This window comes from Octopus sinensis, linkage group LG14, assembly GCF_006345805.1.
Source record: "Octopus sinensis linkage group LG14, ASM634580v1, whole genome shotgun sequence".
NCBI lineage: Eukaryota > Metazoa > Mollusca > Cephalopoda > Octopoda > Octopodidae > Octopus > Octopus sinensis.
Window position 1 is genome coordinate 17,790,305 of NC_043010.1, and position 17,071 is coordinate 17,807,375.

General features: G+C 36.6%; 1 protein-coding gene across 3 annotated transcripts in view; it reads left to right on the plus strand.

The window, feature by feature from the left end:
• The first annotated feature begins 3,413 nt into the window (after positions 1-3,413).
• Positions 3,414-17,071, plus strand: part of LOC115219036 — a 72,075-nt gene continuing 58,417 nt past the window's right edge. The window contains exons 1-5 of one of the 3 annotated variants that reach the window (XM_036508702.1): positions 3,414-3,854; positions 9,723-9,901; positions 12,858-12,905; positions 14,348-14,387; positions 15,911-15,932. In XM_036508702.1, the coding sequence (XP_036364595.1) occupies positions 3,759-3,854; positions 9,723-9,901; positions 12,858-12,905; positions 14,348-14,387; positions 15,911-15,932 (385 nt within the window). In that variant the 5' untranslated portion in view covers positions 3,414-3,758. The remainder of the gene's footprint in view (positions 3,855-9,722; positions 9,902-12,857; positions 12,906-14,347; positions 14,388-15,910; positions 15,933-17,071) is intronic. The other 2 variants (XM_029789082.2, XM_036508701.1) reach the window with 2 other exon arrangements.

A 17,071-nucleotide genomic window follows, 5' to 3' on the forward strand; every position in this document is an offset into this window, starting at 1 on the left:
CTCTTTTTCTCCCTCTCTTATTATTACTCCCACTGCCACTATCAACACCACTACTTTTAATAAAACATCAACTCTCCTTAAACTTCTTTGTCTCTCTCCCTCCCTCCCTCCGTCTTCGCCACCGCCCTCACCGTCTCTACTATTACCCTCACCTCAACACGAGGAATAGTAGAAGTGTCATTGAATAGTGATAGAAGGGGTCAAAGTGTGACACACTGACACACAGAAATTAGTTTTCACATTTATTATATTAGATATATATGTGTGTGAATGCACACACATGCTTGGCATACATCATGTATTTTCCCAGGGCATGTGTCCCCTAATTAAGGTCTGGTAATCTTTATCCAGAAGTAATTTTGAGAATTCTTCGGATTTGTGAGATTTCACCTTCCACTCTTTTGTCTACGAAAAACCGGGGGATGAGGTGAGTAGGAGAAAGATAAGCGAAGGGAAGAGAGAGATAGACGGAACGTAGATAGAAGGTGGGGAGAGATAGAGGGTGGGAAGGGAGAGTAGGGGAAAGATAAAGGGAAGGGAGAGATAGAGGGGAAGAGAGTGATGGTAAAAGCGTATGTGAGAAAGAGAAAGAGATTAAAGCAGAAACCAAGAAGATCTGGTTTAATTATCGTTAGAAAACCACTCGTTACATCTGGACGACTCTAGATGGACGAGATGCTACTGCTGGGCTGTGCGCTTGTGCGCGCGCACACGTCTTGTCGTTGGCGCGCACAAAGTTCTCGCGATGAAATTGAATATTTTTTCTCAATATGGCTACTTGCCTGAATTCGCTTTATACTTTATAGAGAAAAACAAAATTTGCACTGAAGCAAATTTCTGCACTCAGCAAAAATTCAGAAGAAACACTGTATGCAAGAGGGGTTCTTTTGTTCGCCTATAATGCCAATGGCATTCTTTATTCTTTAAATTGCACGAATTGCTATAATTTTTCTTGTATTTTATCACTATTACAGCCATTTTGAGAGTTATGAAAATAAACCATTTTTCCCCTTGTGGCTTTTTTTTTTCTACTCTCTAACATTTTTTGCTCTGGTACTTAAGGTATCTTTTCACTCGCACCCGTAATATAGCTACTTTCGAAATATTCTTTTGATAACTTAGGGTGAACAGTGGTTGGCAGCAGTTACAGTAATTAATTTTAGTTTCTGCTACGGGTTTGTCACCTGTTGCCATAAATTGTAAGCATTAAATTTACGATCTGAGGTACTTTTCAGAGGTAAAATAATCCAGTATACGCCATGGATAAAATGCTCAAACACGAGTATAAAATCACTGTAGAGGGCAAGGATGAGAGTGAAGTGCAACTTTTAACGTGCAAACGTTCGCCATTGTGGTATTAATGATGCACGTGAACTCAATAAAAACGAAATTATTTCAAGGAGAGCGTTAATCGAAGGAACTAACATATTTTTGCCAAAGTAAGACGTGGAACTGAAGATGATGTCATTACTACCGAAGGTTCTTAATCATTTCACACAATTTAATCTCACAATAGCTTCATGCCTATGAACTGCTCCTCTGCTTTTGATAAAAATACTTTCTCTCATTCAATGATGAAAGTTTTCTTGTACATGAACAAAAAAAACAGCAGCAATTGTTAATTCTGTACATGTCGCACATTCTACTCATGATGCGACGAGAAATTGTGAAATGGCTACAGATAAAATTATTTCTAATTCAATAAAACTATTTCCTACGATTGTTTATTACTTTGAATGAAATAGCGATAGTTTACAGTAAAAACTGCTTGAATTGAAGAACATATCCAATTAGACTGCAAACGCAGTCACTAATTGTATACAGGAAACATTGAAGAAAGTTATGGAAATAAATGGTGTGCATGTGAGAACTGCAATCCAATGTTGAAGGAACTCAGATGCAATGAAAAAAGATAATAATACCCTGCTTTCGCTTACGCCCGCAGGAAATGTTCCATAAGAGACAGTTTGAAATGGATTGGCAGCACATATTTTAAACAGATATGTCTATTATGTAGGAGATAAAAAGAAAGACATTGTTATTTAAAATATCTATAAAATTAATCAATATTTTTGTATCTGAACAGTTCAAGCCGAGTTCGTTAACGACTATCAAAATTATTGAAGTTGAGAGGATGATCCTCTTCCGAGTAAGACTTATCGATTTGTACCTGTTGCCAGGCATTTCTAGGCTAATATCTTCTGCTTTTAAATCTTTTCTGTTATAAAATAAACCGACCGAAGAAATTAGAAAGATTCTTTGAGAGCGAAATTAATGAGAGTCACCTCTGGTCCATTAATGAATTTACGAGAGTGGACTGAAAGGGACATAGGCTGACATCTCACTATTTAAAGAAGACTTCAAAAGTAATTAGTAGTAACATCGCTTGGAAATTGACAAAGTTTGACATCGTGATGTTATCAAGTACCCGTAGAAAAAGGGTTTAGTCCGAAGGACACTCATTCTGACATGGTTGCTAGATTAGGGGATGTCGCTCCAGCCCCATCAACAGTGAAAGAGTAAGAAAATGAATTTACGAGGGGAAGAGAGAGCCTTGAAGATGACCCAAGGTCTTGACGTCCTATAACTGCCACCACTGAGAAAAATATTGATTGTGTTCACCACATAGTGATGGATGACAGGCGATTGACTACAAATCAAATAACCAATGCCCTTAGCATGTCCGCGAGAGAGTTGAGAATATTCTGCACACGTTTTCTGACAACTGATCAAAAGTGCACCAGAGGCAGATCGAGCAGGTTTCTAAATGTTAAAACAATGAAAGAATTTTTGTCTCTGCAACAGTCCCAAAAAACAACTTGCAGTATATCTTATCTAATTTCTCTCTCCATGTATAATTCTTTTGTATTTGTTTGAATATTAAGCCTATTGCTATTGTACCATTTCAAAAGGCGGCGAGCTGGCAGAAACGTTAGCACGCCGGGCGAAATGCTTTGCGGTATTTCGTCTGCCGTTACGTTCTGAGTTGAAGTTCCGCCGAGACCGACTTTGCCTTTCATCCTTTCGGGGTCGATTAAATAAGTACCAGTTACGCACTGAGGTTGATATAATTGACTTAGTTCATTTGTCAGTTCTTGTTTGTCCTCTCTGTGTTTAACCCCTTGTGGGTAGTCACGAAATAGGTATTGTACCATTTCAAATGCCGGACATTTTGTCTCACATTTCAAAATATGTTTGCTTTACATCTTGAGGGCATCACTTTTATTTGTATATAAGACCCAAATAAGTTTTCCTGATGGTACAATTTATTTATTTATAGGTGATAGTAATTATATATTTTCGTTGATCTGGTGGTACAATTTATTTATAGGTGATAGTAATTATATATTTTCGTTGATAATATACCCCGAAAAAGCAGTTACTAACAAGTTAGGGACCAACAGAAAAGTTTGAAAACAAGTAACACATCACCGGCAACATAAATTGCGTAACATATAAATGTGATTCATTTAACCATTGTCACTTATAGGCATGATTAAAGAAAACCCACATCCTTCTTTGATAATCGCAAAAATATTTTTTTTCCCACTGATTATTGCAGCTTAATAAAAGCTGACCCACATTTGTGGCCTTAAAAATAATATGATCTAATTCGAGTCATCTGACTCAAGTCATGTGGAGATTAAGTAAAATGGCGACCTCAATCACAACTTTCAGCTTATCTTCTCTGACAGTTTTGTTTGGTGCTTTTGTCTGCAACTCATTATGCACGGACAAACAAGAAACACAACTTATTCATGTATCAGACAAATATTTATCGTAATAGAAAATACGCCGGGAGCCCATGTTCAGCAATGGAAGAAGTTGAAGAAGTTACTTTCTCCTATTATTTGGTAAGTTACGGTTTTTAAAAACAAAAACATCGTCTGCTGGACGATCACTTCGGTCCTTTATCCCCACCCCATACTTTTTAATCCGTGTCTGTATAGATATATGCATGTGTGTGTGTGTGTGACACACACATACGATGCAGTAGTTTTAATTAGTACCGCTTAGTATTCTTTTATAACAAGTACTTGCGTCTTCGTCTCACCATTCTCTTTGGCCCTAAAAGGGTCACCAAATGCAAGTTGGGGCTCTTCTTACTTTGATCGTCATAAGACAAAATAAAATACAACTATTTTAGTCTTATAAAAAGTTTAACGTTTATTTTATTTTAGTTTGTGTTTGGGTTTCATTTACATAACACATTTAGCAATCTAATATCTTATTAAATTCCTCATTAAATTATTCTTCCTTTTAAGTCGGGTGGAAAACGGGGATATTCTTTTAAATATTATCTCTTAATCTGTTTCTTCTAAACAATCCAAAAGATTCTAATTTCCTCAGGTATTTGGTTTTATTTCATGTGAATTCGATGTTTGAAAAACCTTTGTTTGTGTTTTCTCTCTCTCTTTTTAAAAAAAAATTTAATTTCTGATTCACCCTGGTTGTTTCTCTCTTTCAGTCTGTGTTGCCGATTGTTATAAAATAATGGTTAATGTTTACTTAACCATAATAATTTTTAATCACTCACAAATATGCAAACATTTCATATAAACACAGTCTGTTATTGTTACCGTTTAAAACTCTTCTCTTTCCGATCTAAGAAATAACTGTTTCAGCTTTTGGGTACCTCCGTGAAAACTGAAAGCTCCTGCGTGAAAGTTGCATTATTATTATTATACGTAGTTATTCTGCGTAAAAGGAAAAAAAATTACAATCCATACACCTGATAAATCCAATACAAACCGAAGTTTGCGACTGTTAATTGACTTAGAGTTGATCGGTGAGAAAACAATCGCGGTTCGTAAACACCAGCCTCTAATAAAGTTTATAAACTGAATTAATTTAAACATTTTTGTTAAACAAGGAACAAGCATATACTAATGAATTCTTCGAAATCGTTTTGTGCTTCTTCCTGGTTATTAAAGACCTTTTGGAAAAAGATGGCCAGAATCTTTGAGAAAGTGGTAATCGATCGGAGAAAAGTCTGGACCAGGTAGAGCTTTGTAGCCCAGGTTGGTGGATTTCTGGAAAATCATTAGCGAGGTTTATGGAGAAGAACTGGTTAACACTAGACTATATTGGGGAAGTTCTCTATGCATTTTTGTCGCTTTTCTGAAAAAGTGGACGATTGCACTTTCCGATCCTAATTTCATTTGATGTGACTTCAGTTTTGGTAAACTCTTTGGGTGTGCCACCTCGGTCCAGCCAAAAGGAAAGAAAGCGGTCGGTTGTCATACAGGATCAATATTTCATCAAAATGTCACAACGTGATCAACAAATGAATCGTTTTGGTTGCACAAGAGAAGCACAGAACAGACTTTATCCTGGCCACAGTTTTATTTTTGTCCTGCTCGTATGGCAGCAATTTGCCGAAGGTTTCGTAACTTTCCAGTGTGATGCAAATGTTGAATAACGAATGAATGACCAACACTTAGTGCTTCGGCAGCCTCTCAAATTGCTTTACTAGGGCCAACTTAAAAAGGGCACACAGAATCTTTGATAATCGCAGAAGGCCGTCTTGTGTCCACTGTGAAATTTTTGGAAATAATTTTTAGCGGACTGTTCATTGATGGTCTCTTAGCCAAATACTTGCTTGAAACTGTAAGCAATTTTTGCTGGTTTATGTTCCATTTTGAACTTGTAGAATTAAATAATTTGCTCTCCCTTCACATTTTATTTGACATCGTAAAATAAAAAAGAAATAAGCAGCGAAGTGTAAGTAAATGAAGAATTCAATGAACTCTTTCATCCCACAATGGTACATCCTTGCAGCAGCAGTAGTGGTCATTTAGCCCTCTGGTCAAATCTGATGAAAGAAACCCATGTTGTAAAATATTTTAGCCATGGCCACTCTTCCTTTTTATTGAGTCTAAAATAACCAATAAATCAATATATCCACCTGAAACAGCATTAGATTAAAATAACAGAATGAATAACAACCCTAATGTATATAATACAAAGGTAGGACTGGGGCCTTAAAAAGAATAAAAGGAAAAAAGAAACGAACAACTCCCTGTGAGAAGTTTCACTGCAATAATTATATATATTTCTTTATTACCCACAAGGGGCTAAACACAGAGGGGACAAACAAGGACAGACAAAGGGATTAAGTGGATTACATCGACGCCAGTGTATAACTGGTACTTAATTTATCGACCCCAAAAGGATGAAAGGCAAAGTCGGCCTCGGCGGAATTTGAACTCGGAACGTAACGACAGACGAAATACGGCTACGAATTTCGCCCGGCATGCTAACGTTTCTACCAGCTCGCCGCCTCGCAACAATTATATATTTGTGCGTGTGTATGTGCATGTGTGTGTTTGTGTGTGTGCATGCATGTGTGTGTTTGTGTATGTGCATGTGCACACACATGTGAGTGTGTGCGTGCATGTTTGTGTGTGTGTGTGCCACAATTCCTAAGCATATACAGGGTGGCACTGAACCCCAGTACACCAGCAGGAAGCTCACCAGCAGAGCTGATGTTCGCAAATACCTGTTTCAGTCATTCGACAGCAGCCACACTGCCAACATCTTGAAGAATTTTCAGTCAAATGCATCAACCCCAAGACTTTTTCTTTCAAGCTTCGTACTTATTCTGTTGGTCTCTTTTTGATGAACTGCTAGGTTACAGGGACATAAACACACCAACACTGGTTGTCAACCAGTGATGGTGGATGATCACCGACTAAAAACACACACACATACACACACGCACAAACACGCACACGCACACACACATATATCAGTATATGATGGGTTTCTTTCAGTTTCCGCCTACCAAATCCACTCGCAAGGCTTTGGTCTGCTCAGAGTTATAGTAGAAGATACTTGCTCACAGTGGGACTGAACCCAGAACCATGTGGCTGGAAAGCAAATTTCTTATCAAACAGCCACATTATATATATATATGAAAATTATGTATTAATGGAAAACCTCTATTAATGGCTGATGATTGCTCAACATTTTAAAACTGTTGTAATACTTACAACATTTAATAAAATGATGTAGCATGAAACGATCGTACCAAATTACCGAAGTTATTCTTGTTGCTTATTTTGGATATATATATATATATATATATATATAATAAATGTTACAGATGTAACTATTTCAACCAGTATGTATTTTTTTTTAAAGAGAGTAAGTTGCAATTTGTAGTGGAATTTGCTATTAATTGTTGCAGGTTGGGTAATTACTTTGAGCTTTTTTTAATTGGCATATAATTATATATTTCAATTATAAAAGTTTGCAATTATATATTTAATAAGTGACATGCAGGCTTGCCAATGTACATTTGGAGATATTATGAAATGATATTCTAGTATTTTCCAGCTATATTTTAATAACATTTGCAATAATTTATTATAAATGACTAAGCTTCAATTAAAATGCACTAATTATGGTAATTTTATACAAAGATTACACCCTGACTGCCTATGAACACTGCCCTTCCTTATCCATGAAATGTTTTCCTGTTTTGATAATTTTAGCTTGCACAAACATGCACACAAACAGTCACACACACACACACACACACACACACATGATAATTAATCATTCAGTTATGGTTCAATTCTTATCATTACATTACCTGTTACCTGGTTGACAATACAATGGAAAAACTTTAAATTTCAAATGTTTGTCCATTTAAAATGCTATCTTTTATATACATACACACATACATACATAGGTAGAGGCATAGCTGTGTGGTAAGAAGTTTGCTTCTTAACCACATGAATCTGGGTTCAGTCCCACCTTGGGCAGGTAGCTGTTTTCTGCTATAGCCTTGGGTTGACCAAAGCCTTATAAGTGGATTTGGTTGACAGAAACTGAAAGAAGCCACATATATATATATATATATATACAGGAGTGGCTGTGTGGTAAGTAGCTTACTAACCAACCACATGGTTCCGGGTTCAGTCCCACTGCGTGGCATCTTGGGCAAGTGTCTTCTGCTATAGCCCCGGGCCGACCAATGCCTTGTGAGTGGATTTGGTAGACGGAAACTGAAAGAAGCCTGTCGTATATATGTATATATATATATATGTGTGTATGTATGTGTGTGTGTTTGTGTTTGTCCCCCTAGCATTGCTTGACAACCGATGCTGGTGTGTTTACGTCCCCGTCACTTAGCGGTTCGGCAAAAGAGAATAAGTACTGGGCTTACAAAAAAGAATAAGTCCCGGGGTCGATTTGCTCGACTAAAGGCGGTGCTCCAGCATGGACACAGTCAAATGACTGAAACAAGTAAAAGAGTAAAGAGTATATAAGTAATGTTTGTAGCTACTTCAACATGGCTGTCTGTTCAAACGAATGCTACTGCTATTTTTTAACATGGCTGTTATATAGATTTGATAAAAAGTAGAATTAGTGAATAAGAACATTCAGTTTATTAGTACTGAAGGAATTTATTATGATTGTGGAGTGCCTGAAAAGCCTCAAGTTTTTGAACCAATCAAATTATTGTCAGCAGTGGCCACAGAATTTGCCTGGAACCAATAAAAGAATAAACAAATGAAACAGCAGTCTGCATAGTTACAATATAAACTGTTTTCTTCTGTTTGTTAACAAAATAATCATTGGTAATTAGTAGTATGCAATGTGTGAAATATAATTAAAATAATATTTCTCATGAAAGCTGTCTCGTTAGCTTGTTTAATTACTCTATTTATCATTCTAATGTATAATTTGATATTTTAGCAATGGGTTTTATTTTATTCTTTTACTTGTTTCAGTCATTTGACTGCAGCCATGCTGGAGCACCGTCTTAAAGGGTGTTAGTCGAAGAAATCGACCCCAGGACTTATTCTTTGTAAGCCTAGTACTTATTCTATCAGTCTCTTTTGCCGAACCGCTATGTTACCAGCATCAATTGTCAAGTGATGGCTAGGGTACAAACATAGACACACACACACAAATACATACAAACACACATACACACACATATATATAGATGTATATGTGTGTATATATATATATATATATATATATATATATATACAATTGAAAAATAGGATAAAATTTTTATAAGAGTTTATCAAGTATTTAGCGTGAAAAAACCTTATAGGGAAAAATCCATCAATTTTTCCTCTTAAAATATATTTATATTAAGGGCATTACTATACTTAAATGCCTCACGCTAGGAGAGACTCTTAAAGTCAAAACTACCAAAAATGAATAAACACATTGTATTGAATACGAAGGAATGCAGCTCCCAATATATATATATATTATATATATATATATATATATATACAATTGAAAAATAGGATAAAATTTTTATAAGAGTTTATCAAGTATTTAGCGTGAAAAAACCTTATAGGGAAAAATCCATCAATTTTTCCTCTTAAAATATATTTATATTAAGGGCATTACTATACTTAAATGCCTCACGCTAGGAGAGACTCTTAAAGTCAAAACTACCAAAAATGAATAAACACATTGTATTGAATACGAAGGAATGCAGCTCCCAATATATATATATATATATATATATGTATATAACAATTTAACTAGGTGTAAAATACACCTAAGGGATATTAAGTTTATGAAATGTGACATTTGTATAAAATATTTAAACTGAATTGAATTTATAATTGTTTGGTTGGCCTGTCCAGTTATCATTTTTATCTATTTAATTTTTGAACGGTCAGTTTCCTCATATTGCAATATTATTCCAATTCACTTCATATTTTCTCCTTGGTCATATCTAGCCAGCTGGCTGTACTGGAATAAGATACACAGAAACTGGAGGCAAATTAGACCCATTGTGTTTAGTTGACTTGGTGTGTGCGGCTGATGAGAATGAATATTGTAAAGAAAGGAAATCTCTTCAAGACAGATCATGTCTTCAACCGAGTCAGTTGAGACCATTTGGGTATGGACTCTTGAGGTAAGATGTTCTAGAATGATTTATTATTGTTGTTATTGTTGTTCAATATCATCTTTGCTTTTCATCATTTTGGGGTTAATAAAGTAAATACCAGGATCGATGTAATGACTTGCTCTTCTCCTCAAATTGTTGGCGCTTTGCCGAAATTGGAAAGCCCTTTAATACTAGGGTTTTACTCATGATTTTGACATATAACTGTGGAAGTATCTTTTTGCCATCATGGGTAATATCAAGAAATATGGCAGACATACAATAATTGTCATGTAACATTTATAACACTTTTTGGTGCTTATACAAAATTATGAAATGAATATCAATTATCAAAATAAAAATATTTATTCCTTTAAGTTAAAATTATATAAAACAAAATTCCCATTTATATAATTCCTCTCATAACTTTTCTGTAATTTACTCCCCCTCCTCTTCTTTCTCCTTCTCTGTTCTATGATTCTTTTCTCTCTCTCACACACTGCATGGATCATTCCTTTTCTCATTGCCTGCCATCAAGCCTAGTATGTGTACCACTCTATCTCTCTTTTTCACTCTCTCTCCACCCCTCTCTCTATATGATGTAAAGTGTGACTGGAGAAATCAACCAAGCAACCAACACACTCACATTTACACCATTTATTATGACTTCACCTTTCATCCTCTTGGGGTCGATAAAGTAAGTTTCAGTCGAGTACTGGGGTTGATGTAATTGACTAGATTCCAGCCCCCAAATTTCAGGCCTTGTGCCTATAGTAGAAAAGATAATTATTTCTATTATTAATTTATATGATCTGAGTAATTGCTTCTGGAATTTTAGTTCTTTTGTATATTCTATTCCAAATTTATATTTTTCACCTTGACTAGGTAACTCTCAGCTTCCTCTACGACACTCTGATGGTTGAAGACAAGCATCACCAACATACAAGCAATGTTTTTTGTTTTCAGTCTTTCATGGAAAACCTGGTCAGTGGGAAGGTTCAGTCCCATTGCTTGGCACCTTGAATCAGTGTCTTCTACCATAGCCCTGGGCCAACCAGAGCTTTGTGAGTGAATTTGATAGACAGAAACTGAAAGATGTCTTGTGTGTGTATATATATATATATATATATATACACTTGTGGAGTGGTTGATGTTAGGAAGGGCATCCGACTGTAGAAACTATGCCAAGTCAGACTGCAGCCTGGTGCAGTTCCCCAGCTTACCAGTTTTCAGTCAAGTAGTCCAACCCATGCCAGCATGGAAAACGGATGTTAAATGATCATGATATATCATCATCATCGTCATTTAACATCCTCCTTCCTTGCTGGTATGGGTTGGACGTTTTGACTGGAGCTTGTAAGACGAGTTTTACCAGGCTCCTTTGTCTGTTCTTAGTTAGTTAGTTAGTTAGTTAATTTGGCTCAAAAGCAAATAGCAAGGCCATGTAGGGGGACATGGAGTTAAGTACAGGGTGGTGTTCATGTAAAGAGTTCAGGCCACTTGAGGTCCAGGGAGGCTTTGAACAAAGCAGTCGTCGGCATCTTCACCATCTCGTCTGGCAGCTTGTTCCACGGATCCGCAACCCGGACGGAGAAAGCTCCTCTCCTTCGATTTAGATGAAATCGTCGCAGGTAGAGCTTTTTGGAATGACCCCGCAGCCGACGCTCTGGAGCAGGAGTGAAGAACAGCTCCTTCGAGAGGTTACACTTCCCGCTTATGATGTTGTGGGCGAGAATGAGATCACCACGGCGGCGGCGTTTTTCAAGAGAATAAAGGTCGAGCGTCCTCAGCCTTTCTTCGTAGGACAAATTTTTGAGACCATGAACCATGCGGGTAGCCAGCGTCTGGACTCTTTCGAGATGCTGTATGTTTTTGAGGAGATAAGGAGAAGAGGCTTGAATCCCATACTCCAATAAGGGTCTCACCAGCGTGACATAGAGTGGTAGGAATATGGCTGCTGTGAGCATTCCGAATGACCGTCGAATCAAAAACAGAATTCCGCGTGCTTTGTTGGCAGCATGGACGCACTGGGCCGAAGGCGAAAAGGAGGAATCCACCAAGATACCCAGGTCCTTTACCTGATCGGTCCTCTCCAGCAGCAGACGACCCGGCTCGAAATCAGTTGAGTTGCAGGAGTAGAGCCGACAGGCAGATGACAGCACTTTGACACGTTCAGACACAGGTCCCAATCGTTAGACCACTTCCACGTTCTAGCATGGTTTCTACAGCTGGATGCCCTCCCTAATATCAACCACTCCATAGAGTGTGCTGGGTGCTTTTAATGTAGCACCAGCACCAGTATCAATTCTGATGTGGTGGACGGGTCTTCTAGGATAGAGCAAGGTGCCAGATATCTCAGTCCTTAGTCGTCTCCTTCATAAAGGGTCAGTGTCTTGTGATTGGCCTTTAATCCTTCATCTCATCTCTTCCTGGGTCTCCATCTCCCACATGTTGCAACTGTCTACATGCATATGCATCAACAGGAGATTGGAAAATTCCTTTTGGTATTAACCATTCACCATTGCGCATGTTTCATTTGTTAATAGGAGCTACAAAATTGTACATGTAGGAGGAACATGTAGGATATCTCCTACTAGAAATTCTTCTGACTGGGATTCTGAATAATACAATATGATATATATATATGTGTGTGTGTGTGTGCATACATACATACATACACGTCTGTTGAAACAAACATAAGTCACTCTGTAACTTCTACCAATTACTAATTGTGTGTGTGTGTGTGTGCATACATACATACACATCTGTTGAAACAAACATAAGTCACACTGTAACTTCTACGAATTAGTAATTGTGTTTGTGTGTGTGACTGTGTGTGTGTACTGACAAATAGGTGATGTACATTTCCTGGTAAGATGAAGAAAAAGTATGACAATTGCTGAAGACGCTGCTAATTTGGAAGTCTTCAAAGTATTTCCCTTGGAAATCCGTCCAAATGACAAATGTTGTTTGTTTTATTTTGTAGGCATGGAAATATGTTTGAAGATATTCATTCCTACTTCAAGATGTATCTGTAAGTCTTTGTCATTCTCCTTCAATTAATTCATGTCGCATAAATTCCTTCCTTCTAATATGTATTTAAATAAAAAAACAATGAAATTAAAGTTATCCTGTTAATTAATTATCAAACATTTAATAGAAAGATTTTGAATCTTTTCAGTTTGAACAGCAGTTTTTAACATAATTTCTAGGTAACTAAAAAATTTTAAACTTCGTACACTGGTAGAATGTGTTTATAAAACATCTTTTTCTCTTGGCTTTATTGAGAAAATTCTATAGTTTGTAAGATATTTGTTGTTTTTTTCTTCAATTTATGCAATTTCAACCAATCACTGACGTCTATTGAGGTAAAATGCATTCTGTGCCATAAGAATATGTCCCTCGTTTAAGAAACAGATTGGGTTTATTTACATTTGTGAAGAAAAAAAGATACCCTTGCCCCCACCCCTAACCCTAACCGTAAAAGAGATTGAAATGCAATAGATCGATTCTAGGGTCATAATTATGGGTGACAATTTCATATGACATTGCTAGAAAAAACTGCCATTCAAACCGAAAAGATCCAAGATTTCTAAATAAGTTTGGGCATCTTTTTATAATAATTCAGAAAAGTAAGAGTTCTACCTGTAGGACTGCCCAAGACCAGTAACTCTTCATAGCAACTAAAAACTGTTGTTATGGTCAAAAGGAAGTACAAGACCTGAACAGGGTCAGTAGTCTCAGTTGGTTCACTCAAAGCCATTGAATGGTATTCCTCTTCCTCTTGGAGTATTGTGTGAAGTTGTTCTGTTATGTTGAGGGTTAATTCTTGCTGCCAATCAGTTATGGTTCCCTTGAAAGAGGCAGCTGTTTGTACTTATCAAGGTTTGAACATCCTGCAACTTTAATCATGCATTCTTTTACAATTTCCACATCACTGAATGGTTACCGTTTTTCCCCCGAGTATATAAGCTACTGATGTCACAAGTTGGTAATCAATGGTGTACTGGATGGCAATGGGTTCTTGCTAACCAGCCTTGGGTTGTAGTGGTACCAGTCATACAAGGAAATTAAATGTACATTCTAGGGTCACAGTAGCAGGTGTCAATATAACCCTTATGACTAACTAACTTTTTAATTGTGGAAGTCCGTCGGGGAGGAGTGTTTTCTTGAATTTTCTTTTGTTCTTTGGTATTTTAGATATGTTCATTTTAAAGGTTACAATAAAAAATAACAAAAGACTAACAAAAACATATTAATAAAAATAAAAGATTTGTTCTGCAAAATTTGGATTCATCAAAAGGCCACACAGAATGGCCTAAAAGGCTGCTGGTTCCCTCCACACCGGTTCTAGTTAGATGACATTTTGTTAGAAATCTTGTTGGCACTTCTATACACTCCTTTTATTGCAGACTATTTCACTGTGAAACAGAAAAAAAAGAAATATAGACTTATATTTTGTTTTTATAATTTTAGATTTAAACCAACCCCCAAATTGATCCAGCCTGCAAACAGAGTAAGTATTATTTTCAGTTTATGTAAAAATTATATTGATGCAATCATCATTTAACGTCCGCTTTCTGTGCTGGCATGGGTTAGACGGTTTGACTGAAAGCTAGAAAGAAGGCAGTGAGCTGGCAGAAACGTTAGCATGCCGGGCGAAATGCTTTGCGGTATTTCGTCTGCCGTTACATTCTGAGTTCAAATTCCGCTGAGGTCGACTTTGCCTTTCATCCTTTCGGGGTCGATAAATAAAGGACCAGTTACGCACTGGGGTTGATATAATCGACTTAATCCGTTTGTCTATCCTTGTTTATCCTCTCTGTGTTTAGCCTCTTGTGGGTAGTAAAGAAATAGATTTGATTGAAAGCTAGTAAGCTGGGGAACTGCACCAGGTTCTGATCTGATTTGGCAAGGTTTCTATGGCTAGATGCCCTTCCTAATGTCAACCTAATGTTACTGAGTGTAGTGGGCGTTTTTTATGCAATATGTTTTATATTTTCATTTTGATTCCCAGGAAGTGTTGAGGTTTTCTGATGCATTAACACAAGATCAACTTACCCTTGTTTCTAGGGAAAGTGTAATGTACTCTGTACATACAAGCATTCATAAAATACTGAGTTCAATCCTCCTGGTGGCATCTTAGGCAAATGGTTTTTCCATAGACTTGGATCAGTCAACTCAAGTTTTGTGATTAGCAGTGGATAGATGGAAACTGTATAGAAGCCTCTAATTCAAAGGTCCTACCTATGTGTCAATACTGATTCTCCTAAAGGATTACATGTCTTTGGAATACTCAGCCACTTACACAATAATTTATAAAGTTGGTCATAACTACTTACCAAAGTTCCTGTCATTCCATTTCACAATGGCAGGAAAACATTAGTGGCAAATATGTGGATCAACTGATATTTCCTTGCTTTTCTAAAGTTCATATTCCACTAATGGTTCTGATTGACCAGCAACATTGTGGAGAGCAGATTAATTGATACTATCACCGCCAAGTTCTTGACTGGTACTTCATCAACCCCTGAAAGGATGGCAGGCGAAGTTGACAAAGGTAGAATTAGAAACTAGAATTTTAAATAGTGGAAGAAATACCACATGGCATTTTATCCCACAACAGATCTGCCAATCCAACTCCCTCTCATATTCCAACAATGAGACAGAGATTCCATTAAAGTCTTTCATAAATTCCTTTGGTGATTAAAAGTGGGAATTGCTACTTTACAAAAAAAATATATAGATATGAACTGTTAGAAGCTGATTTCTTGGAATAATTTCAGACTCCTCAGTGGTTCTGGTGTCCATCATTTTTAAGTTTTCACTCTCTAGAATAGTTGATGTTACAATTTTCAGCAGCATCACAAAAATTGAGGACAAGATGTCTGGTTAAAGATAATTCTGATGAATTTATAACAGAAAAATCTGTCATCAATAACTGGTTTCTATTGTTAAATTTTGTGAATTAACTGGTAAAGAAACAGATTCATGAGTTTCTATTTTCTTGTAATTGAAGAATACAATTTTTTATTTCAGCCAGAGCCAGAACAAAATAGAAGTAAGTAACAACAAATGTCTTTATTTATTCATCTTATTTATTTATATTGCAATTTGAAAGACATCATTGTTGGCTCCATCGAGCAGAAGTAGGTGGGGAGCATTATAGCCATGATGTTGAGAGGAATTCTTTGGTGTTGGAATAATTCACCTCTGGAAACATAGGTGTTTCATTCAGCATCTTTAAACAACCCTTATTCATGGACTTTTTGAGCAGGATGGGCTACTCAACCCGAAGAAAATTCTAACTGGGCCCTACTGCAAGGTCATGTGCTATTTATCTTGATATGAGACCACTATGTTGTGTACATATGGTTGTGATGCATGAGCTTGGTGTACTTTTATCAGACGGGTAGTCATGATGGGTATACTGGGCTTTGTGTATTTTACCCCAGTGTCACTTTGATGGCATGCATTGCTCTCTCACTCAATAATAATAATAATAATAATAATGATGATGATGATGATAATAGTAGAACTGTTACAAAAGGTTTGCCTCCTCGGCATGACCAGAATAATCAGGAAAGTATTAGATAACTGAAAAGAATGGATAGCATGGTACCGTAGGCTGCAGGTAGCAAGGCCTCTATGCATGCAGGAGCATGTGATAAACCTGTGATAAATAGAAAAAAAAATAATAATCATAATAATAATAATCGTCATCATCGTCATCATCTTGAAATAGAAATTGGCAAAATGTGGAACCTCAAGACTTAAACAATACCTGTTGTCATAGGTGCCCTAGGAATGATAGCAAAAGGGACTGATTGCTACCTAGCTCAGAAACCAGGAAACCCCAAAATGGTAGAAATTCAAAAGATAGTGCTCATGGGAACTGCCCATATCCTATGTAAAATACTGTCTATGTAATCTCAAATTTTAAAACAAACTTATAATTTTATTATGGTTTTTAAAACATTCTCTAGAACAATACTATGTACAAAACCAAATATATGACACCCTAGGCATAACACCAACATGAACTTATAACTTGTTATCTCTTGAGGTCTCTGTGTGAGACTTAGAGTCAACTTGTACAAATACAAAGCAAAAGTCAAACATAATAATAATAATAATAATAATCGTCATCATCTTGAAATAGAAATTGGTAAAATGTGGAACCTCAAAACTTAAACAATA